The 25,487-nt window shown below is 40.8% G+C and overlaps 2 protein-coding genes across 8 annotated transcripts; one reads left to right on the top strand and one right to left on the bottom strand.

Moving 5' to 3' along the window:
• The first annotated feature begins 7,739 nt into the window (after window positions 1–7,739).
• On the top strand, window positions 7,740–19,202 carry LOC106589287 (endoplasmic reticulum membrane sensor NFE2L1). Of its 6 annotated transcripts, none has more exons than XM_014179059.2 (6): window positions 7,740–7,956; window positions 9,471–10,332; window positions 14,882–15,100; window positions 15,195–15,287; window positions 15,399–15,536; window positions 15,617–19,202. In XM_014179059.2, exons 2-6 carry the CDS (start codon window positions 9,778–9,780, stop codon window positions 16,994–16,996), a joined length of 2,385 nt encoding a protein of 794 aa, XP_014034534.1. In that variant the 5' UTR covers window positions 7,740–7,956; window positions 9,471–9,777; the 3' UTR covers window positions 16,997–19,202. The 6 variants fall into 6 exon arrangements, with proteins under 6 accessions (XP_014034534.1, XP_014034539.1, XP_014034533.1 ...); XM_014179064.2 differs by having other exon boundaries at window positions 7,756–7,956; window positions 9,776–10,332; window positions 14,915–15,100; XM_014179058.2 differs by having other exon boundaries at window positions 7,757–7,956; window positions 9,776–10,332.
• A 166-nt stretch (window positions 19,203–19,368) lies between these two features.
• On the bottom strand, window positions 19,369–25,264 carry LOC106589288 (chromobox protein homolog 1). 2 transcript variants are annotated; one of them, XM_014179066.2, is made up of 6 exons: window positions 24,879–25,264; window positions 23,811–23,895; window positions 20,873–21,141; window positions 20,576–20,738; window positions 20,398–20,492; window positions 19,369–20,104 (listed from the first exon to the last, which is right to left on the bottom strand). In XM_014179066.2, exons 3-6 carry the CDS (start codon window positions 21,022–21,024, stop codon window positions 19,960–19,962), a joined length of 555 nt encoding a protein of 184 aa, XP_014034541.1. In that variant the 5' UTR covers window positions 21,025–21,141; window positions 23,811–23,895; window positions 24,879–25,264; the 3' UTR covers window positions 19,369–19,959. The 2 variants fall into 2 exon arrangements, with proteins under 2 accessions (XP_014034541.1, XP_014034540.1); XM_014179065.2 differs by having other exon boundaries at window positions 20,873–21,095; window positions 24,879–25,262.
• Window positions 25,265–25,487: the final 223 nt, after the last annotated feature.

Genomic DNA, 25,487 nt, shown 5'->3' with positions numbered 1-25,487 from the left:
CTTCACTGTGGATAAATTGTGTAAAATTACATTTATTTATTTAATTCATTTATTTTAATCTGTTCACCTGTAAGGCACTCAATTTGATATTTCAAGCTCTCCATTTCTCTTTGCACCATAGCAATGAGCTCCATCTTTGAGTATGACTTCAGATACTCTGACTCCTGCCATGACAATGCAAAAGCAGTATTGGACGTTGGATAATGTTCAAAACAACATCACATCACAAGTTGCCCACACCTGTACAGCAGGAAGGTGGTTTGTGTGTATTGGCTTACCTCTGGATTGGAATTGCTGTCCCTCAGATGTTTCAAGTTAGGCCTGCCCATCTCAAAAGCCTGTCAAAACAATATGAGTTGAGGATTTCAAAGTTTGTATACAGTTACGTTTTTAACTATTTTATAACAATTGCGAACTTGCTCTGAAATAAGACTTTCACAAATAGCAAAGCCTATTTCTGAAATACTATTTCTAATAACAGGACAATATAAAAAATGACTGCTTTGAAGTTTTGACATGAAGTAAAACACAAATGCACACCGCACATAGTCCCAAAAAAAGCTGCCTGTTGTTCAATGGAGAAGCAGTTTTTTCAGTGCCATGCTTTCAGTAGCGACCCGTTATTCAGGGCAGAGCCCCACCTGTTTTAAGCCTCACCTGTTTGCATGTTATTTTGGCATTAATATGTCAGTTTGCAAACAACTGAAAAAATAAACACTACGGTTCAAAAGTTTGGGGTTACTTAGAAATGTCCTTTTTTTATCCATTAAAATAACATAAAATTGATCAGAAATACAGTGTAGACATTGTTAATGTTGTAAATGACTATTGTAGCTGGAAACGTCTGATTCTTTATGGAATATCTACAATACATAGGTGTACAGGGGCCCATTATAAGCAACCATCACTCCTGTGTCCCAATGGCATGTTGTGTTAGCTAATACAAGTTTATCATTTTAAAAGGCTAATTGATCATTAGAAAACCCTTTTGAAATTATGTTAGCACAGCTGAAAACTGTTGTGCTGATTAAGGAAGCAATAAAACTGTCCTTCTTTAGACTAGTATCTGGAGCATCAGCATTTGTGGGTTCGGTTACAGGCTCAAAATGACCAGAAACAATGCACTTTCTTCTGAAACTCGTCAGTCTATTCTTGTTCTGAGAAATTAAGGCTATTCCATGCGAGAAATTGCCAAGAAGAAGATCTCGCACAACGCTGTGTACTACTCCCTTCACAGAACAGCGCAAACTGTCTCTATCCAGAATATAAAGAGTGGGAGGCCCCGGTGCACGATGTCAACAGTGAAGAGGGGACTCCAGGATGCAAAGAAAAAGCTGGCCAATAAAAAGAAAAGATTAAGATGGGCAAAAGAACACAGACACTGGACAGAGGAACTCTGCCTAGAAGGCCAACATCCCGGAGTCGTGTCTTCACTGCTGACATTGAGACTGGTGTTTTGCGGGTGCTATTTAATGAATCTGCCAGTTGAGGACTTGCGAGGCGTCTGTTTCAAAAACAAGGACATTTCTAAGTGACCCCAAACTTTTGAATGGTAGTGTATGTACAATAGGTAACCAACCCTTTACACTTCTGGAAGCCAGGTGAGAATGAAGAATGTTTGTCGACTTTATGACGATACATCTGTTTTCTTCTTCTCTGCACACTATGCTGTTAGACAGTTGTGTTGGGATTAAGTTAAAACACGTTTCATCAAATTCACAACAGTTAATAATTTTAGCCCAAAACATTGTATGGCAATTAGCTACTCTTACTAAGCTTGCATCTCCTTCACTTTCGTAGTCAGGTCAGGGAGTAATTTCGCCTTTATCTTTCTATTCCATTAATAGCCTTGCCAAAAAACTGTGACTGCACGTACAGTACCAGTCAAAAGTGTGGACACACCTACTCATTCAAGGGCTTTTCTTTATTTTTACTATTTTCTACATTGTAGAATAATAGTGAAGACATCAAAGCTATGAAATAACACATACGGAATCATGTACAAACCAAACAAGTGTTATACATATGAAAATACATTTTATATTTGAGATTCTTCAAAGTAGCCACCTTTTGCCTACAGCTTTGCACACTCTTGGCAAAAGGTTGTGAGTTCGAATCTCATCACAAACAACTTTATCGTTTTAGCGAATTAGAAACTTTTCAACTACTTACAACTTTTTAGCTACTTTGCAACTACTTGGCATGTTAGCTAACCCTTTCCCTAACCGTATCCCTTTTAGCTAACTCTTCACCTAAACTTAACCCTTAACCCTAACCTCCAACCCATAGCCTCGCTAAAGTTAGCGAGCAAGCTAATGTTAGCCACCTAGCCAGAATTCATAACGTATCATACATTTTGCAAATTCATAACATATTGTATGTTTAGCAAATTCGTAATATATCATGCGAATTGTAATTCATAACATATCATACGAAATGGGTGATGGACATCCACAAATAAATATATACCATACGAAACGTAACATTTCATACTAAATGGAGTGTCTCGGATTTATGTACAGAATAATACGAAATGATCTGAGACCAGGTTGTTCTTCTTATCTATGTAGACATTGGTTTGGTGCTGGAGATAATAAATATGAGATTGAAAAGTGGCGGAATTGCCATTTCATACCTCATAGGTCACTTGGGTGATGATAATCAGAAATTTTGTTTTATTTTACCAATGAGAATTGGAAGAGGATTTTCCTTCCATTTTCGGACTTTTGATTATTGACACTATCAAACCGTAATCTTAATATATTTTTGATGCATTTATATGCATTGCATTAAACAGCCAATGCAATCATTTTGACTAGATGGGAAACACTTGTGTAAAGTAATGAAGTAGAAATAGGGGATTTCTTTGAAAGGACAAGCTTAAAAATCTAATCAAATCAAATTGTATTTGTCACATACACATATTTAGCAGATGTTATTGTGGGTGTAGCGAAATGCTTGTGTTCCTAGCTCAAACAATGCAGTAGCATCTAACAATTCACAACAATACACACACATCTCAAAGTAAAATAATGGAATTAAGAAATATATAAATATTAGGACGAGCAATGTTGGAGTGGCATTGACTAGAATACAGTTGAATACAGTATATACAGTTGAAGTCGGAAGTTTACATACACCTTAGCCAAATTAATTTAAACTCAGTTTTTCACAATTACTGACATTTAATCCTAGTAAAAATTCCCTGTCTTAGGTCAGTTAGGATCACCACTTTGATTTAAGAATGTGAAATGTCAGAATAATAGTAGAGAGTGATTTATTTCAGCTTTTATTTCTTTCATCACATTCCCAGTGGGTCAGAAGTTTACATACACTCAATTAGTATTTGGTAGCATTGCCTTTATATTGTTTAACTTGGGTCAAACGTTTCAGGTAGCCTTCCACAAGCTTCCCAAAATAAGTTGGGTGAATTTTGGCCCATTCCTCCTGACAGAGCTGGTGTAACTGAATCATGTTTGTAGGCCTCCTTGCTCGCACACGCTTTTTCAGTTCTGCCCACACATTTTCTATAGGATTGAGGTCAGGGCTGTGTGATGGCAACTCCAATACCTTGACTTTGTTGTCCTTAAGCCATTTTGCCACAACTTTGGAAGTATGCTTGGGGTCATTGTCCATTTGGAAGACCCATTTGTGACCAAGCTTTAAATTCCTGACTGATGTCTTGAGACGTTGCTTCAATATATCCACATAATTTTCCTTCTCATGATGCCATCTATTTTGTGAAGTGCACCAGTCCCTCCTGCAGCAAAGCACCCCCACAACATGATGCTGCCACCCTGTGCTTCACGGTTGGGATGGTGTTCTTTGGCTTGCAAGCATCCCCCTTTTTCCTCCAAACATAATGTTGGTCATTATGGCCAAACAGTTTGATTTTTGTTTCATCAGACCACAGGACATTTCTCCAAAAAGTACGATCTTTGTCCCCATGTGCAGTTGCAAACCGTAATCTGGCTTTTTTGGGGCGGTTTTGGAGCACTGGCTTCTTCCTTGCTGAGCGGCCTTTCAGGTTATGTCGATATAGGACTCGTTTTACCGTGGATATATATATACTTTTGTACCTGTTTCCTCCAGCATCTTTACAAGGTCCTTTGCTGCTGTTCTGGGATTGATTTGCACTTATCACACCAAAGTACGTTCATCTCTAGGAGACAGAACGCGTCTTCTTCCTGAGCGGTATGACGGCTGCGTGGATCCATGGTGTTTATACTTGCGTACTATTGTTTGTACAGATGAATGTGGTACCTTCAGGCACTTGGAAATTGCTCCCAAGGATGAACCAGACTTGTGGAGGTCTACAATTTTTTTTCTGAGGTCTTGGCTGATTTCTTTTGATTTTCCCATGATGTCAAGCAAAGAGGCACTGAGTTTGAAGGTAGGCCTTGAAATACATCCACAGGTACACCTCCAATTGACTCAAATTATGTCAATTAGCCTATAAGAAGCATCTAAAGCCATGACATGATTTTCTGGAATTTTCCAAGCTGTTTAAAGGCACAGTCAACTTAGTGTATGTAAGCTTCTGACCCACTGGAATTGTGATACAGTGAATTATAAGTGAAATAATCTGTCTGTAAACAATTGTTGGGAAAAATACTTGTGTCATGCACAAAGTAGATGTCCTAACCGACTTGCCAAAACTATAGTTTGTTAACAAGAAATTTGTGGAGTGGTTGAAAAATGAGTTATAATGACTTCAACCTAAATGTATGTAAACTTCCGACTTCAACTCTACATATGAAATTAGTAAAACAGTATGTAAACATTATTAAAGTGACCAGTGTTCCATAATTAAAGTAACCAGTGATTCTGTGTCTATGTACTGGTCACTTTAATAATGGAACACTTACAGACATTTTTCACAGTTTGAGTTAATTTTATATCATACTGATAGTTGATAAGATTTTATTGAAAAGAAGATGTATTCATTGAAATACTGGTGGATTGATCGTTAAAAGACCATTCAATTCACAGAAACGACTATACTGGAAATAACTATAGGGTAATACAATGGCCTACTGTATGTGCCACAAAATACAAAGAGCATGAATGCTGTCCAAAAATAGATTCAATGGCACATCATGATGCACTTGAGAAATGTCTGCAGGCCAGATTGAAGTTGATAAAAAGAAGACTCATAAACAACATTTTGTCCACATCCTGAGTATGGGGAATGTATCAATCCAATCTTGATTAATCTTTTAGTCCACTTGCAAAAAACTTGAATTACACAGTGGATGTTGTGACTGCTTTAAATGTGCTCTCTTGCCATCTGGTGGCACCATCTATCATGATCACTCAAAAAATACATCATCTTTTACTCAAGCATACTTTTTTTTTTCCTTTGTGGAAATTGGTTTATAAATGATATATTAACTGGAGTTCTCGTGAGTAACAAAACCTATGAAAGTATGATTTTATGTATCAACAGACAGAGCATTGTCACAATGAACGTCATAAATTGGAGATGTTGTGGAGATGAAGATATGGTTAATCAACCAAGTTGGAAACTCCTGGACTGCTCTCCCTGTTCCACTCACTCTCTGTTGGGTTGACCCCTACCAAAATTATGTTATACACTGACTGCCTCAGACTCAGTCTAAGTGTATCGCAGAACTTGGGATGGGGGCACTCAGAGTCATATAATTGGACAAAACAAGAGCAGGATACAAGAGCAGGATACAAAGAAATATGCAGACAGTATGAGTTGCTGACAGAAACATGATGGTAAACCCATCAGATATGCAAATATACAATGGCATTCCTAACACAGATTATAATGGTGAACAAGTGTGGAAACCAAAGGGATTAAAACAAAATGTTTTATTTAGGCCTGCACACAAAATGTGTCCATATGGCAGTGGTCTCTGTTGTCAAAGCTGTGATTGAATGTGGAATGAATGAGCCATATAACTCAGCTATGACTTTAATTCATATACGTGTGAAGCCGCAACTACAAAGATTGTGATGCAATTCAATCAAAATGTTTATATTTCTGTAGAACTTATAAGGCATGTTTAATAAGAAGTTAAAATAAGTTGGAAGCAATATCTATTCATCTCCTGGATCATCCATTAGTTTGTCAAAGTGAAAATTTGTCTCCACATTTTTAGATTGTGCAAAAATGTTTTTATCATGAAAATACATTGTAGCGGTACTTACAACATTATTAGCGTAGCCTACGTCCACTGTGTTGTATCTGATGTTGAAGTGGACATGTCATTCTTATTACACTCTCTGTGCATTGATTTTAGACTAGTGTAACCGACGGGGTTCCAACCTGGTGTCCTGTACACCAGTAGGACATCTTAGCCTGCTGAGCCAAAGCCTAGGCAATTTCTGTCATGGCTCAGATGGTAATCTGTGAGGAGGAGGTCAAAGGATGGTAAATTGTAACCAAGGTGGTTCAGTGAACACACATGCATGATGAGTAAGCCTAACCTTGGCTGAGACCTGAATATTAGTCTTCAGCTTATCAGGCCTACGCTTTTCCGGTACCCTGTGTGTTTGTTACACTAGTCTAAAATCCATGTACAGACAGCCCCATCATGGCTAGGATGTGCTTCTACATTGGGCTGTGGTGTTACTCTCCCTCTCCTGGTGCACACCCCCAATTGGCATAAAATTGAAAAATGTAAATGCATTATTGAAAGAGAAAATGCTAATTGGGTAGTTGGAAAATGAAAACAACCACTATCAATTTCACTTTACACTTTGCATTTTCTGTTTACTATTTGCCTTTTTCTGTTTACCATTTACCATATTTTATTTAGAATGTCTGTTTACCATTTTCAATTTTCATTTATTTATTTTTTACTTTGAATTTAATTGTGTCATGAATCATGCACAGTGATGTAGTGTACCAGTCAGGCTTTAAAGACCCAGTGCAGTCAAAAATGGGATTTCCTGTGTTTTATATATATTTTTACACACTGTGAGGTTGGAATAATACTGTGAAATTGTGAAAATTATAATAATTCCCTTTTAGTGTAAGAGCTGTTTGAAAAGACTGCCTGAAATTTCAGCCTGTTTGGCTGGGATGCCTTGTGACATCGCTAGGCAGTAAATTTGTCTATAGAGAAAGATTGTTCCAAACCTCTCTACCAATAATAGCTAGTTTTCAGTTTTCCCCTCCCCACCCAGACCACTCCCAGACAGTCCTAGCAAAATTATTACTTGAGAAATTGCTCTTTGCAAAGAAGCTATTTTTGTTTATTTTTTACCATTTTATTTGAAAACAATCACAGTAAGGTATTTTTTATCCAGAAATGATTAAATATTTAGATAAAAACGGTTGCATTGGACCTTTAAAATAAGAGGATGATTAGAAAATAGTAGAAAGGAAAATAAAATACAATTTTAAGAAACAAACATGGAATAAAATGTTTCACAAAACATGTTGTTACACAGGCATAATAGCCTAGGCATAATGGTGAAACCAGTTTTTCACTTACTGTGTGAATTATTCGACAATTCATAGGCAGCTCATCCTAATTCTCATATGATTTGGAAGCGTGTAGCCCACAGAAATCGACTAATTTTATAGAAAGGTCTGATTGTTGTATTCAATTTCCATAATTTCTAAATCTTAATATGACATTATATATATATTTTTTTTTAATTTGACTAACTGAATAATTAATTTGACAAGCCAGTCGATTAAATTCGGGGATTTTCACTGCGATGATGTAAACATGCGCCCAAGAATGTTCTACGCATGCTCTGTGGGAAGCGTGTTTTGGTGTCAGATGCGCCGCTGTTAGCTAGCCTATGGAAATATTGTCAAGTCATGGTGGGCCATTCAATGGGGGGAGAGGGTGGATAATGACATTGTGTAATGCTAATAAAACATATGAGAGAACTCTTCTGAAATCAAATAATGGTTATAGAAGGTGGCCGACTTGTGGGCATACAGGCAGATGTATAAAATCTCCACGCGTAAGTATAAAATAGGTTTTAGCTAGATAGCTAACGTTAGCCAACTAGCTTTACTAGATAGCCAACGTTGGCTAGCAACATAACGTTAGCTTGTAGCTAATTGCGCTTGAATATTTTGGATAAGCGACGTAAAGTAGGCGGATGCATTATCTGCTTCTTGTGTGTACGTTTAGTTGAGATTGGCAATGCAACACATTGTTTTAAAATACATAGTAACAGTTAACGAGCTAACGGTACATTTTAGCAATTTCTCTTCCCCGTTGCTGTCACCTCAACATCCCGCCCCCATCTTTTCCCCATTGGTTAACGTTTCTGAGAGTCACACGTTGTGATCGTATCCTTGGTTTGTGAATGGTTCACCAGCCTGCCAGTCATCCCTGCGCCACTTGTTGCTAGGGAGGTTGCTTGATATCGGAAATGAGCGCTATCAACACTTCCCTCTGGACGAGAAATACCAGTGGATGCTGGCTACGATGTTGTTCGGCTGCCTACTTTTAAACATTATTTACAGATATACTGATGCATCGTTTTTATTGCTATTATTTTAATGCAATTGTGTATGTGTGAGTGACACATCGGTAAGCTGCAGATCTTGAAAAGAAAATGGATGAGAGGGAGACTGCTAGGGATGGGAGTCATGAAGCGTAGCTACTGGAGGAGAACCCGAGACCCTCCCTCTTTCACCTTCACATCGATTCCTGTTATGCACTGGACTAGGTGATACATTTCAGTTGTACATTGTCAGGTTGGCATGTCAAATTGGTCTTCTTGAATTGGGGTTGAGGTACAGTGTGTTCTCTAGAGAGAGTGGTTTTCAAACCTCTCCTCAGGGACCCCCAGTTAACAATTTGATTGTAGCCCTGAACTAGCTCGCAATGGCTTTATGATTCGTTGACAATTGGAATCAGGTGTGCTTTCTTTGGAATATATCAAATACATGGAACAGATGGGGGTCCCCAAGGATACGTTTGAACACCACTGCTTTAGGAAGTGGCGATGTGATGGTTTGCTGCTAAGGAGTATGTGTCTATTGTTCCTCCCATAGAAATATGTGGAATAGGAGTTACGGTTTGTTTTTGCATTCACTGGCAGTGCATATGCTAGGTTTATGGTTTAGAGTTTAGTTTCATTTGGCTATTCATGTTGGTTGAATTTTGGTAATCTTAAATCGTTTGTGGCTGACTGCCCATTGTACACGTTTGAGGAAAAGCCTGTTTGTTTCAACATCTGAGGCCATACTCACATTTCATCTTGTCCATTGTTCGGACAAGATATGTCATGTAATGTTATGTTATGTAATATATTCTTTTGACATTGTAATGTCATTTTTGTATATATATTTTTACTGTGAAATCATACTGTAGTACACAGCTTAGGTTGGAAGACATTTAACCTAACATTTTAATCTAAGCATGTTTACTCAACAAATGCACATTTCTTTATCCTGTCATACATTTTTTTTAAAGGTATCAAGGTTTCATTTGGCCTTGATCTCTCTCTGTCTGTCTGTGCAGGTATGGGAGGACTTACTGATGGGGAAGACCAAAGCCTGACCTAGAACACAGTTTACCCTTTTGACTGATATTGGGCGCACATACAAGACCACAGCAACCCTCTCTATTCTATTCGCATTTTAAGCAAACTCTGCAAAATACTGCTAAAAGAGAAAGTTGCGAAAGTCCCTCTTCTGTCATATCTGCAATTGTCATACTTTCATTGTTTATCCCAGTCTTTATCTCAGTATCAACTATTGCGCCACTCTAATTTGTCCCCTGTTCATTTTTGACTTTTTTACTTCACTTTTTGTTCCTTTGTAAAGAAATGCTTTACCTGAAAAAGTACTTCACAGAGGGCCTGATTCAGTTCACCATCCTCCTGAGTCTCATTGGGGTGCGGGTGGACCTGGACACCTACCTGAGCAATCAGCTGCCCCCACTGCGGGAGATCATCTTAGGCCCCAGCTCGGCCTACACCCAAACGCAGTTCCACAACCTCCGCAACACGCTGGACGGATATGGCATCCATCCCAAGAGTGTGGACCTTGACCAGTTCTTTACCACCCGCCGGCTGCTGAACCAGGTGCGCCAGCTGGATCGCCTGTCAGTGCCCAGTCCAGAGCTGAGCACGTGGCTGGTGCACCGTGACCCTGAGACTGTGGTGTCCGCCGCCAGCCAGTCCAGCCCCAGCATCACCCTGGACAATGGGGCCGGCCTGGAGGACGTGAACAACTCCGAAACCCCGACCATGAGGGGTGGCGGCGGAGCGCCTGAGTCCACCTACAACCCAAGTGGAGAGGACAGCACCCTGGGAGCCGTGGCCCCTGAGGACAGCCAGGAGCAACACAACAGGGATGGCAATGATGATCTCACCAAAGAGGTAGGAAAGCATGAGATAGTCTCATGAGCCTGAGTAGAGGGGAGATCAAGGCAAGCAGGGGCATGGCACTTCTATTGTAATGTACAGAGAGGGATATGTTACTAGGAGGAAATAGGCCTACTTCTCAGATTGCTGTATATAGCTGTCTATCAGAGATGCCTTTTTATGTGTGAACCTTGATAAATCACAATTTTTATGAAATATACTGCTCAAAAAAATAAAGGGAACACATAAACAACACAATGTAACTCCAAGTCAATCACACTTCTGTGAAATCAAACTGTCCACTTAGGAAGCAACACTGATTGACAATAAATTGCACATGCTGTTGTGCAAATGGAATAGACAACAGGTGGAAATTATAGGCAATAAGCAAGACACCCCCAATAAAGGAGTGGTTCTGCAGGTGGAGACCACAGACCACTTCTCAGTTCCTATGCTTCCTGGCTGATGTTTTGGTCACTTTTGAATGCTGGCGGTGCTTTCACTCAAGTGGTAGCATGAGACGGAGTCTACAACCCACACAAGTGGCTCAGGTAGTGCAGCTCATCCAGGATGGTACATCAATGCGAGCTGTGGCAAGAAGGTTTGCTGTGTCTGTCAGCGTAGTGTCCAGAGCATGGAGGCGCTACCAGGAGACAGGCCAGTACATCAGGAGACGTGGAGGAGGCCGTAGGAGGGCAACAACCCAGCAGCAGGACCGCTACCTCCGCCTTTGTGCAAGGAGGAGCACTGCCAGAGCCCTGCAAAATGACCTCCAGCAGGCCACAAATGTGCATGTGTCTGCTCAAACGGTCAGAAACAGACTCCATGAGGGTGGTATGAGGGCCCGACGTCCACAGGTGGGGGTTGTGCTTACAGCCCAACACCGTGCAGGACGTTTGGCATTTGCCAGATAACACCAAGACTGGCAAATTCGCCACTGGCGCCCTGTGCTCTTCACAGATGAAAGCAGGTTCACACTAAGCACGTGACAGACGTGACAGAGTCTGGAGATGCCGTGGAGAACATTCTGCTGCCTGCAACATCCTCCAGCATGACCGGTTTGGCGGTGGGTCAGTCATGGTGCGGGGTGGCATTTCTTTGGGGGGTCGCACAGCCCTCCATGTGCTCGCCAGAAGTAGCCTGACTGCCATTAGGTACCGAGATGAGATCCTCAGACCTCTTGTGAGACCATATGCTGGTGCGGTTGGCCCTGGGTTCCTCCTAATGCAAGACAATGCTAGACCTCATGTGGCTGGAGTGTGTCAGCAGTTCCTGCAAGAGGAAGGCATTAATGCTATGGACTGGCCCGCCCGTTCCCCAGACCTGAATCCAATTGAGCACATGTCTTGCTCCATCAACCAACGCCACGTTGCACCACAGACTGTCCAGGAGTTGGCGGATGCTTTAGTCCAGGTCTGGGAGGAGATCCCTCAGGAGACCATCCGCCACCTCATCAGGAGCATGCCCAGGTGTTGTAGGGAGGTCATACAGGCACGTGGAGGCCACACACACTACTGAGCCTCATTTTGACTTGTTTTAAGGACATTACATCAAAGTTGGATCAGCCTGTAGTGTGGTTTTCCACTTTAATTTTGAGTGTGACTCCAAATCCAGACCTCCATGGGTTGATAAATTGGATGTCCATTGATTATTTTTGTGTGATTTTGTTGTCAGCACATTCAACTATGTAAAGAAAAAAGTATTTAATAAGATTATTTCATTCATTCAGATCTAGGATGTGTTGTTTAAGTGTTCCCTTTATTTTTTTCAGCAGTGTATAATTATTTCTGGCATTATTGTGTAATGTGTTTTTTGCATTATTGTAATGTCCTTGCATTAGAATCATCCTTGCCCCTAATAGTCACAGGACCACCACTTGGAGGCAGTGTGGTTTTGGGCGACACTAAGCCATTGTTAAAGTAGAATTAACTAAGTCTCCAAATGGATCACATGCTTTTATGGTAATTAAGTGGCTACTGTTGCATTAGTGGGCTTACATCAGGGATGGGCAAGTGTGTGTGTGTGTGTGTGTGTGTGTGAGAGACTCAGTTGGGGTCTCAACTTAATATGTTGAGTTAGAATAGTAGAATACATAAAGTGCAATTTCGAAATTTGGTTGTCCATCAGCAGTTTTTCCACTTATGTCAGTCACTGCCATTCACTCAATTAGCCCGTGACAGCTAGTGTTTTTCTCAGGGTAGGGTGGGGGCAAAATTTTACTTAAGCCTCAAAGACTAGGGCTAGCTCTAAATGTATGTGTGGGTATGCATGGATGTGGGTATGCAGACCTGCAAGCCACTTCGGCCCCTCATGATTTTTTTAAGGCCCCCACCCCAATCGCCCATCCCTGCTTACATGATCTGAAGTTCCATGTTTTTGTATGAAATATGACCTATAATTAAGCATTTCACTCATATTATAATTATCTTTTGGAAGGAAAGCGATGTTAAAAAAGCTGATTTTCTGTGTTGGAATGGTGTGGGCATGCATACCCCAACAACAGAATCTTGTCTCGGCCTATACCGGTCATGAAAAAATATTAATGCCAGTAGACTGCTGATTGGCCAACTCATCCTCTATGAGGAACTAGCATGTCTGTTTGAGACACACGTTTGATGTGGGTTGTTAAGTGTTTTTTTCCCCCTTCAATTTATGCTTTGGCCACAAGAGTACAGGATGAGTGAACAACATTATTTGTGTATGCGCTAACTGAATATGAACTTTTAAAAGTGAGATTTTGACTGGACAGTTACTTTAAATCGCATTATATATGTCACCTTGTGTTGACCTGAGGATGAAAATATCGAAATGTAAAGCCAACAGTATCACAGGTATAGGCATCTTTGATTTTTGCACCACAGTCAAGTACAGTACCATCAAAGTATTCATACCCATTGACTTATTCCACGTGTTATATACAGCCTGAATTGAAAATAGATTATATAACTTTTTTTCTTCTCACCCATCTACACACACACTACCCCATAATGAAAAAGTGAAAATGTTTTTTTTATATTATTGAAAATGAAATACAGAATTCTCATTTACAAAAGTATTCACACCCATGCGTCAATATGTTAGCATCACCTTTGGCAGCGATTACAGCTGTGAGTCTTTCTGAGTAAGTCTCTAAAAGCTTTGCACACCTGGATTGTACAATATTTGCACATTATTATTTTAATAATTCTTTAAGCTCTATCAAGTTGGTTGTTGATCATGGCTAGACAGCCATTTTCAAGTCTTGCCATAGATTTTCAAGCCGATTTGAATCAATTCTAACTAGGCCACTCGGGAACATTCAATGTCATCTTGGTAAGCAACTCCAGTGTGTATTTGGCCTTGTGTTTTAGGTTATTGTCCTTCTGAAAGATTAATTTGCCTGTTGGAAAGCAGACTAAACCAGGTTTTCCTCTAGGATTTTGCCTGTGTTTTAGCTCTATTCTGTTTCTTTTTATCTCCAAAAACTCCCTAGTCCTTGCCGATGACAAGCATACCCATAACGTGATGCAGCCACCACCATGCTTTAAAATATGAAGAGCGGTACTCAGTGTTGTGTTGGATTTGCCCCAAACACAACGCTTTGTAATCATGACCTAAAGTTAATTTCTTTGCCACTTTTTTTGCAGTTTTAATTTAGTTCCTTATTGCAAACAGGATTAATGTTTTGGAATATTTGTATTCTGTACAGGCTTCCTCCTTTTCACTCTGTCATTTAAGTTAGTATTGTTGTGTAACTACAAAGTTGTTGATCCATCCTCAGTTTTCTCAGTTTTCAGCCATTAAACTCTATAACTGTTTTAAAGTCACCATTGGCCTCATGGTGAAATCCCTGAGCAGTTTCCTCACTCTCTGGCAACTGAGTTGGGAAGGAAGCCTGTATCTTTTGTAGTGACGGGGTATATTTATACACCCTCCAAAGTGTAATTTAATAACTTCACCATGCTCAAAGGGATATTCAATGTCTGCTTTTTTTTTATTTTTACCCATCTACCAATAGGTGCCCTTCTTTGCGAGGCATTGGAAAACCTCCCTGGTCTTTCTGGTTGAATCGGTGTTTGAAATTCACTGCTCGACTGAGGGACCTTACAGATAATTGTATGTGTGGGGTACAGAGATGAGGTAGTCATTCAAAATTCATGTTAAACACTTATTGCACACGGTGAGTCCATGCAACTTATTATGTGACTTGTTAAGCAAATGTTTACTCCTGAACTTATTTAGGCTTGCCATAACAAAAGGGTTGAATACTTATGGACTCAAGACTTCAGCTTTTAATTAATTTGTAAACATTTCTAAAAACATTATTCCACTTTGACATTATTGGCTATTGTGTGTAGGCCAGTGACGCATCTAAATATAATCAATTTTAAATTCCGGCTGTAAAAAAAGAAAATGTTGAAAAAGTCAAGGGGTGTGAATACTTTCTCAAGGCACTGTAGTTCTCTCTCCTTGAAGTGCTTTTTATTTTGAATTAAGTTGTGTAAGACAAGATGTTGTGCAACTCAATCAAGGGGGCTCTTTTCTTTGTAGTCCTAACATCTTTTTCACATCATGAATTTTTCAGGACATTGATTTGATTGACATCCTGTGGCGACAGGACATCGACCTTGGCGCAGGACGGGAAGTGTTCAACTATAGCAGTCGCCAGAAGGAGAGTGAGGTGGAAAAGCCCAGCCCAGAGGAGGAGGAAAGAGCAGAGGCACAGGAGAGATGGAGGAATGGAGTGAACCTTCAAGAGGCTCAGCCTGTGGATGGAGAGACCGGGGAGAGCATACCAGAGCAGGTAGCTAAGGGAACAGATTGTGTTCATGATCTTGTGTGTCCACTGTAGTTGATAGTAAAGGGAGTGACCTCTGTGCTGTCTGCCCCTCCCCCAGATCCCAGGCCTTGGCTCTCAGACCTCACTGTCCCTGCAGGAATGCCTAAGGCTGCTGGAGGCCACCTTCCCTTTCGGAGAAGAATCTCCTGAGGTAAAGACATTTGCATGCTGTTTTATGATATTACAAATGCTAGATTAACACTATAGTCTATGGAAATCAAAAAAACAATTGTGAGACTTTTAAAGGTAAACATCTTATCAGTTTCCAGCCCCTGTAGTCACAGCTGAGCTTGTGGTGGCCAATGAAGAAGCTCCATCCACATCTCGGGGCTTACCACTGGCTCCCCCGTTGGACCTGGAGCAGCAGTGGCAAGACATCATGGCTATCATGGAACTACAGGTTTGTACTTGCGCTTTAATCACAACTGGTTCTCCAGTAAAAAAATAATAATAATCTTACAATTCTTTTCTCTTTTGAAGGAAATGGAGGTTAATAACACCTCAGAGAACTCCTTCCTCAGCACTACTTCCAACAGTACCAATACCAGTGGCAGCACAAGTGAGTCCGGCTCAGTTGGAAGCTTTGGACTTACTCGTTCCTCCACCCTTATTCACCAAGATGTCAGCCTTCACCAGGCCTCCCTCCCTAGCTGCAGCCAGGACTTTCCCACACTTTTCAATCCAGAGATGGATGCCACTAGCACCCCACGGACCCCCTTGCTTAGAATGTCCTCCAGCAACTCCTCCAACGTCAACTCTACATTCGGAGCCACCAACCTGACTGGACTCTTTCTCCCACCGCCTCTGAACAGCACCAACAACATCACTTGCACTCCAGTGTTGCCTGATCCCTTCAGCACTCTGCTGGAGGAGTCTATGCTGGATGAGATCAGTCTGCTGGACCTGGCAATGGAGGAGGGCTTCAACCAGGCCCAGGCCTCTCAGCTGGAGGATGAACTCGACTCGGACTCAGGCCTCTCCCTAGACTCCAGTCACAGCCCGGCCTCCCCGAGCAGCTCTGAGACCTCCTGCTCCTCCGCCGCTTCCTCCTCCTCCACCTCTGCCACCTTCTCAGAGGAAGGGGCTGTGGGATACAGCACTGACTCGGAGTCAGCTGCCGTGGAACCAGAAGAAGGCGCTGTGGGGGGCTACCAGCCCGAGTTCAACAAGCTCTGCCGCATGAGCTACCAGGACCCCTCCCAGTTCCACGGGCTCCCTCAGCTCGACAACATCAACCACAATCACACCTACAATTTACCACTGTCTTCATCGTTCGATGAACACCTAGAGCTACCGATTCCCACTGGCAAGAAAATGGGCCGTGAGAAGCAGTCAAAGCTTAAGCCCCAACAGGACTTCCTGGACAAACAGTCGAGTCGCGATGAGCGACGGGCTCGGGCCATGAAGATCCCCTTCTCAAACGAGAAGATCATAAATCTGCCTGTGGAGGAGTTCAACGAGCTTCTTTCCAAGCACCACCTGAGCGAGGCCCAACTGGCCCTCGTCCGCGACATTCGTAGACGTGGTAAGAACAAGATGGCGGCCCAGAACTGCCGCAAGCGCAAGCTGGATACCATCATCAACCTGGAGCAAGGGGTGCACGACCTGCGTCGTGACAAGGCGCGGCTGCTGAAGGAGAAGATGGAGTTTATTCGCTCCATCCGCCAGATGAAGCAGAAAGTGCAAAGCCTCTACCAGGAGGTGTTCACCCAGCTTCGGGATGAGGAGGGCCAGCCCTACCCCCCCAGCGAGTACTCGCTCCAGTACAGCGCCGACGGCAGCGTTCTGATCATGCCCCGCACCATGACAGATCAGCAAACCCGTAAGCCCGAAAAGAAACAAAAGGACAAAAAGAAGTGAGGAGGAAGCTGATGCCTTTTCTTTCATTTAGCTAAAATCACTAAGAAAGATTTCTGCAGATGCAAGAGAGGTCTTTTTTCCTTTGAGAAGATTCTTGTGAGGAGAAACTGCATTGTTGACTACTTTTCTTGCATTAGGTTTTTTTCCTTTTCTTTTGTGGTTCCTGTGTTTTCTCTGGGAAACGACTTTGAAGCAGAAGTTCATAATTTGAGTACTGAATTTTCATTGTTTGGGTAGAAAAAAAGGAACAAACAAGGAAAAGAAGGGGTTGAAAGATTTCTCTGGATCTTTGGCACCAGGCCATGATGTTATTACTTCATGTTATGAAGTGAAGGGAGTGGTATCAAGTGAAGTCAGAGTTAAAGGTAAAACTAACATTAAGTCAACATGAAACTGGGTGTAAATTCCGGTCTATTGTTAGTCAGCTTTGAACGGATTGTTAAACCAGTTTTCTTGCTTGGGCCTTGGAGTGACTGTTTCTGGAGTAAGTAGAAGTTGCACATGTAGAGGAAAGCTAAGACAGGGCCTGGAGATGTCAAAGGTTAAGATACCAGTGGGGTAAAGCGAGTCCATCATCCAGGATACCATTATCTTAACAATACCGCCGATACTAACCAAATGTGTTGTGCACTTCACTTGTACTCTAAGCAAATGTCTAGCTAGTCTGACACTGCACTCATTCAAAATGTGTTTATTACAAATACCACCGTTTTTGACTGGCCATTGACTTTGAGTCCCTTTGATGTAGGACACTGGAACACAAAAGAGGCTTGGAGAGTATTCTTGGGCTTGCCACGATGGTGGAACATGACAAGTATAGGAGATGGAACGCTGAGGAAGAAGGCACACGCTGCGTTACAAATGTATCAGCTTCTGTATATCTATATAGCTCTGTAATTTGTCCTTCTAAGGCTTGGCTGTATGCATCGTGCCGTGTCTCTGGCTATCCGTCTGCCGCAGGTTTAAGGATGAGCTCTGCTGGTAGTCTTTTCGTTTTCCACACATCCTCATACTGTCCAGAATAAGCTAGGTTATAAGTCTAGCTTCATCATGTTGGGTCTACTCCATGCCCTTATTGCATCACACACTGTGTGTTGTGCCTGAAACCACATTGCAGGAATTTTACAGGCCAGGGAATATTGATTTTGATAGCCGTCTTTGCAGGAAGTATTGTATGAACTGCAACCCTGTGAAAGTGTCCCGTTTTATTACAAATCAAATGCACCCATCTTTACTATCATTAGGTTGGTTTGTTTCTTGTAAGGTGACAGATGAGCCGTTCGGCTGTCGAGTAATTGCAGTGGTAGCCTTTGAAAGAGTTGTCATTCTATTTGATAGTTACCTGAAGCAATGGACAAGACAGTTGATGAATAGCCTAGTTGTCAGCTTTAATAGTCTACGGTCATACGTGTCATTTAGAATTGTAAACTAATTGAATCGAACTGAGTGAACTGACAAGGATAATATGTGAAGTGAGAGCCTTGTTTTCGAATGCCTTTGTTTCACAAGCACATTTCTAAATTCGAGGGTTTTGAGAACAAAAGGTTATTGGACTTATCAGAACATTAGAAGTGCTATTGCCTGAGCTTATGTGTTTTTTGGGGTCAAATTGTGTTTTAGCATGTACCCCTAATCAAAAAAAGACTTGGCCATTTATTAATGCAGCAGAGATAGCTGTTTAAAGAGAATGAGTACATTTGTGAACCCCAGATCTACAGTGAAGGATGGGAAAGAACTAAGTCGCTGCACTGATGAATGTCCTGTGTTCTTCTTCATCCACATAACTTTCATAGTTCTTGTCATCATTACCCTCCGAGGGGAGCCAAAGTAAAAATACTTTCGCTTTTAAACAGATGTTTCATGCAGTACTAATTATTTCGTAGGGAAAAAAGTTGCTGTCTCAATTTAAATGAAGAAAGTTGTTCGTTCTCGCACTTCAGAAAACATTTGATATTTAAGACGCGCAAACGTTCACCTGCATTGCAACACAATGCAAAGCCCATTTAAGTTATTACTTCTTAGTGCTGCTTTTGTTAATGGTCTTGTTTGTTCTGTAAATATTGTCTCCTTTTGTCATTATTTTCTGTAGTTTGTCTGCATTTTGCACAGCCCCTGCTTTGGTTATGTATTTTCTTTGATTTACATTTAAATATTTGCTGGCAATCTGGGATTGTTATTTTATTGATTAATAAAGTGTTTATTTTCATCTGTGACTGCATCATTTGCATGATTTAATAATGAGGGGAAATGTGTCCATTTGGGGGGAATAGAATGTCTGATCATTAGGTTTTGTGAAGATAAATACATAAGGCCTTAATGTATCCAACTATTTACACAAATTTGAAGCTTAGGCTCTGTCAGTATGAGACAGATGACAATTGTAACAAGTTGTTTATTCTCCAAAACAGACAAGCAAGTCCTGTTTATGAAAATGTTAGAATAAGATGGACAGATGAGCAAAGTAAAAAAAAAACATGGTTTTCAAAAATGTGTTGTCACCTCAATACACTAAAACGGTCACAAAATGAGCAAAGATTAACATTGTTTTGCACTATAAGCTACAAAACATTTACATAAAACTAAATGGCACCGTTGACTTGTTTACAAGACTATGAATGATAACATTTCCACCAGCCTACACAGTAATGTACAAGGCCTAGACCTCTTAGTCAACTGCCCTGTGAAAATGATCTCCTAGTATCCAAATGGTCACTAGAGTGAATCTTAAAACATTTAACACTGCATTATACATTTCTTCCAGGGTTGTGATTTCTCAAGAGAACCCATAGCCTGTATTGACTTTGGTCATATCCAGATTTTAACCTGATGGGTGATATAAAACCAAAAAGGGAGTCCATGTGCTGTCATGCTTGTCTCAGACCCTTTGCCTAGAGCCCCCTAAACCCTTGACACTACCTCTACAGTCTTCAGAACCAGCTTGATACCTTACACCTCCAAAACGGCTAGTTCTTGTCGTCCTTCTTCTCCTCCTCCTCGGTGGGGTAAGAGTGCCACGTGAGCCGTTCCTCATAAAACGATATGACCACCTGTGGACACTTCACATTTGCTTCCTTAGCTGGTACCAGGTCTGCTTCATCTGAGTTTTTCCTACAAGAACAGGCCGTGTAAAGAGAACCATGAGTTGGATGAGTACTTAAGTGGTGGGTTCCGGCTAGTTCAGGGATTGTAGTGGCGCTATGAAATAGGTTAGGATGCATAGAATGAAGAGATTAAAGGAAATGGATCCACTTTTTTTATTGATGCATAGGCATGATAAACAGAACACAGGGTTATGGGAATTGACAGGTATATTGACTTGCGACTGCTGCATGATTAGGTCTAGTAGCATAAAGGTAAAACATTTTATAAAAATGAATAGGGCAGTAAGGGCTATTACAAACCATTTCATGAGGAACATGAGTTCTCCAGTGGAGTCAGTGGCGCCAATAATCCTTTCTGGATCCAAACCTCGAGTGAAGCCCCTTAGTTTCTCTGGCTAAAACAAAGGGCGAGTGTCACTCAATGTGAAAAAGACTAAATGATTCCATCTGTGTACGCGCTTCTGTCTTTAGGACTTACGTCATCTTTTTTCTTCTTGGGTCGACTTTCCTCTCCTTCCACATTAGGCTCTGCAGACTTCCTCTTGCCTACAGACTCATGAGCGGATTTCTGTTTCTGCAGAAACAGTGCAATCAGGTCAGGACAGTCCAAATTATCCTCTGGCTCCCATGTGTTGTCATCACTGAAGAAACAAAAGCAGTGTTAATTAAGCCAGAAAATGGCATTGGAGTGAAAGAGGGGTTTTGTTTGGTCAATACAAGCATTCCACATGGGGATAAAAATGATTTATATCACATCTGTATTGTGTAAACTCACTCCGAAAAGCCTTTCCACTTAAGAAGGTACTCCACTCTCCCTTTCACCACCCTTCCATTCAAAACTTTCTCCACCACATATTCTTCCTCTTCCTCCACGGCCACCACATCCTCAGCTGCCTTCTCCTGTGTCTTCTCAGCCGGTGTCGTCATCGTCACCTCAGACTGGGTGGGGGCTGTGGGTGCAGGTGGAATGATGGCTGTGGGTGCAGGGTTAATGTCGGCTGTGGGTGCAGGAGCAGCAAATCACGGCTCCAGAAAACGCCCACTCTGTTGACAGTGACACTTATACTGAACTTTTCATTAAAGGGGTTAACCCCAGTTGAAACAATGAAGTGCCGTCCCGCCTCTGTTTTGGTAAAAAGCTAAGGGATGGGGCTGGAGAAATGTAACCAATCTTAAATGTATAGACAGCGCTATGGTTGCAAGGACTGACCAGCCAATATGTCAAAATGATAGTTTTAAGCATGTTTTGAGGCTATAGAGTATTTGTATACATTTACTATGTTTACAAACATTGGAGAAAAAATATTATATTTTGGGTTCTGATGGGGTACGACAGCTTAACTAAGTTAATGAGGCATTTATAAGTTATATTATTCAAGAATGAATGTGTATTCAGTCATGACTGAAATGATTGGCACCCTTGATAAAGATAAGCAAAACAATCCTGAGCAATATTGTAAGTAAAAAATATATATATATTAAAAAGGGAAAGAGATTTTGTTTGTAGTCATAAAGAAAGTCTAAAAGATAGGAGTAAAGTTTTCCAGCACCCTCCCCTTGCAAGGATAACGGCACCAATCCTTTTTCTAAAATGTTTGATGAGATTGAAGAACACATTTGGAAGGATCTTAGACCATTCCTCTATACAGAATATTGCCAGATTCTTGCTATCCTTCATCTGCGCTTATGGACGGCCCTCTGACAATTCAAACTATACGTTTTCAATGGGGTTCATATCCAGAGAAAGATGGCCATTACAAAATGTTGATTTTGTGGTCAATTAACCATTTCTTTGTAGAATTTGATGTGTGCTTGGGGTTATTGTCTTGCTGCAAGATCCACTTGCGGCCAAGCTTCAGATTTACTGGCATGTAAATCTTGGTGGGGCAAACACAAACAAAATGTTGGGGATGCATGCCAGTAAAGCCACTACACAACACTAAACAATACATTAATTGCACCATAAAGGTGACAAACCGCCCACCAACTGTTAGGGCCTACATAAAGCTGTCCCAACAGCAGTCCCAACATTTTACCACTGCTACACCTGGCTATCAGAGGAGCCTTGTCTGGCAGAGAAACAGTTCATTCAGCCTCATTTACTGCCGTTTAAAAAAAACATAGCTTATATGCCTGACTTGCTTAAACAAATGTGGTTTCTACTGACAATTGAGATGTACAAACTATGGCATAAGGGGACGACAAGCAGATAAGAGGCAATCCGTAAATTCGATTAAGACATTAATGAGCGAGCTAGGACAGACGTAGTCAATATAACTATTTGTTCAGCGCTTTTGAAATGTACAGTGACAGAATTCAGAACATTGGCCGTTCTTACAGTGTTCTCCCTGTACACCAAGTCAGAACCGTATGATAAATAAAGGGGCCATATAAGCAGACAATGACAGCTCTTACAATATTCAATGATTACATTTCTCTAAAACAGGTTATAGGCTACATGTGCACCACCAAGTCAGAACAGTAAGCGAAATTAAGAGAGGAAAATAGAGCCAATTATTAGGGTGAGCCACATGGGCTACTAACAGCTTACTACACAATATACTCTTAGTATTACTTTCTTAGCTACAGTATACACATCTCTCTGGTATATTATTTATGCAGCAGCGTACAACACATTTTGGACTCACCTTGTTGTGCTGTTCTCACTTTAACAGGCAGTCTCTCATGGGCAAATTGTCAAACTTTGTCATCTAAGTCTGGCCTTCTCTGGATTTATGGTGATTTCAAGACAACTGCATTTACATATATTTGTGATAATAACCCCAAGCACATATCAAAATCCACCAAAAAAAATCTACATTTCCCAATGGCCATCTCAGTCTCTGGACATGAACCCGTTGAAAACCAGTGGTTTGATTTTGAAGAGGGCCGTCCATAAGGCAGACAAATATCAAGGATCTGGGAAGATTCGTAATGGAGGATTGGTCTAAGACCCCTCCCAATGTGTTCTCCAATCTCATAAAACATTTTAGAAAAGACTCAGTGCCGTTATCCTCATAAGAGGAGGGTGCTAGAGTATTGAAAACAGGGGTGCTAATAATTTTGACCCCTATCTTTTTTAAATGTATTTTCTTTTACATTTTTAACAAAATCTCTAAGCAATTGTATTTGTATAAAATAATTCCACTTTTTTTGAAGATACAATAGCTCAATGTTTATTATTTATTTTAATACCGTTTTTTTTTTTTTTGCTCATCTTTATCAAAAATTGATGTAGCAGCTGCAGATTGTCCCTTTAAAGCCTACAAATGCTAAGTTCTATGGCAAGGCTCTCCAACCCTGTTCCCAGAGAGCTAACATCTTGTAGGTTTTCACTCCAACCTTAATCAAACACCTAATTCTTATAATTAGCTTGTTGATAAACTGAATCAGGTTACTTACAACTGGGGTTATATTGAAAACATACAGGATGGTAGCTCTCCAGGAACAGGGTTGGAGAGCCCTGCTCTATGGCATCTTGTGAGACAAATAGCCTCACCTTTTGAATTGATATACTGTAATTCAGTTAAACAAATGAGAGGTAGATGGGAAACTCAACACTGAGTGCCACACATAAATGATAAATGTTTACCCATTGCTGCAGAAGTATATTTGTTAGTAGAAATAGCAGCTTGAGTTTTGCAAAAACATATGCTCCCTTACCCCACACAGACAACACAATGACATTGTATATATGAAAAATGTTATAAGACCTTCAGTAAGAGTGGGAGCATCATTAGAAGGTTCTGTAATCTCGCTCATACTCATCAGGTAGACCGTGGGACCAGCAGTTGGTTCCTGGTCAAAGTCAAGAATAGGGCAATGAGGGTCAGGAATCAATAAAAGGTAGACAGGAAACAAAATAGCATTGGAGAGAAGGCGATTCATCAGTGGCTACATGTCTATTTATACATTTTTTTGTACGTTTTACCCCTTTCTCCCCAATTGGTAGTTACAGTCTTGTTTCCAGTTCTCTAACAGGGGCCCTTTGCATAGGTGAGTAAAACATAATGTAAGAACTTGGTTATTACAGGTTTACTATGCCTAATGTCACAGTATGTTGTTCTTTTTGGGGGTAGATAATTAAAAGGGATGTGCAGCAAGAGACAGACCAGTGCGCAAATGTCAAACATCCAATGAGCACAGCGCTCAATAGAAGGCAGAGACTATGGATAGGTTGGCCACTGGCAGTTCCAATTTTAATTACCGTGGCAATCATGCAGGAGATGGTGAGTTAACGCACATCCTTCAATCTGAACAATCGGAGGGCTAGCTAGCTACCGCTTACAATACGAGGTGATACCAAAGTCAAAGGTCGTTATGAAATGATTTGGTCATACTGTATCATGATGTGCAAATAGTGATCAGTTAGCTAAAGATGGTTTGAAAACTCTCAGTTAGCAGTCTAGCTTGCTGCCTGTGTTATTTAGCTATTTAACGTGAACTAGTTAGCCAGCATTTAGAGTCATGGTCATGGACCAGCAGTGACACGGACGAGCTCTCCACTTCTAGTATACACGCCACTCTCCTCCATATTGGTTTAAAAAAGAAAACAAAAGCAGCGTTACTCCGCTAGCATGCACATTCTGAATGTGTTAGCTATCTAGCTAAGTAATCTAACAAAGGCGCAATGTATATGGGAATGCATTGTATATTATCTTTCCGTAGTTAGATACACGCTGTCGCTATATAACAGTAGCTAGAAACTATTTCCCAACACAAAACTTGCAGGTAGCTAACGTAAAGAGAGCAAGGATATAATTAATGGAGTGTTAACTCACCTCAAAACGAGTTATTCGATAGTGAAAATAGTCTGTCTTTAAATGATGTTGAGATATGATTCGAAAAATAACCTCTATTATAATTTCTTATATAAATCAGTTTAGTTTATTATATTAAATCAAATATGAGCTTGCGTAAGCTAAATAGATCGTGTCCGCCCCCTTAATGTCCGATAATTAAAAAAAAAACTACGTTTGTACACATGCATCGATTCCACATTGTGTGGATTTCTCGACGAAACAAGTCCTCGTGTAGCTAGCTGGCTAGGTTTCCCAGATGTTGTAGAGATTAGCTAGTCGGTCGAGCTGAAGTGAGCGTACGAGCGAGGTATCTATCAGGCACGCTCGAACAACCCAGCATTTTCTTCTGAATGCGAATAATTGTGTCCTGTCCATAACAAGAGTGTCGGTGATATAACATTTAACATGAAGGTAAACGGGCGAGTTTGTAATTTAATAAAACAACATTATTTTGAGTTTGCCCGGAAACCGATATTACGTTGCGACTGACGTCATTTTATTTAACAGAAATACTTCTCATTCCATACCTTTAATTCCAAATAATGTATTTAATAAATTGGGAGGTCTTCAATTTTTTTTAATGTAATT

This window comes from Salmo salar, chromosome ssa28, assembly GCF_905237065.1.
Source record: "Salmo salar chromosome ssa28, Ssal_v3.1, whole genome shotgun sequence".
Classification (NCBI taxonomy): Eukaryota; Metazoa; Chordata; class Actinopteri; order Salmoniformes; family Salmonidae; genus Salmo; species Salmo salar.
Note: the sequence above shows the minus strand (reverse complement) of the source record. Positions and strands in the feature narration are given on the sequence as shown.

Bases quoted from the DNA above. Each gene is read 5' to 3' on its own strand.
- LOC106589287 (XM_014179058.2), top strand. The intron at 15,288-15,398 runs GTAAAGACATTT...ACATCTTATCAG, and splicing joins TCGGAGAAGAATCTCCTGAG to TTTCCAGCCCCTGTAGTCAC. The intron at 15,537-15,616 runs GTTTGTACTTGC...TCTCTTTTGAAG, and splicing joins TGGCTATCATGGAACTACAG to GAAATGGAGGTTAATAACAC.
- LOC106589288 (XM_014179065.2), bottom strand. From the start codon at position 23,865: ATGAGTATGAGCGAGATTACAGAACCTTCTAATGATGCTCCCACTCTT. The intron at 21,096-23,810 runs GTCTTATAACAT...CTGCACCCACAG, and splicing joins TGCTCCCACTCTTACTGAAG to CCGACATTAACCCTGCACCC. The intron at 20,493-20,575 runs GTAAGTCCTAAA...CCTTTGTTTTAG, and splicing joins CCAAGAAGAAAAAAGATGAC to CCAGAGAAACTAAGGGGCTT.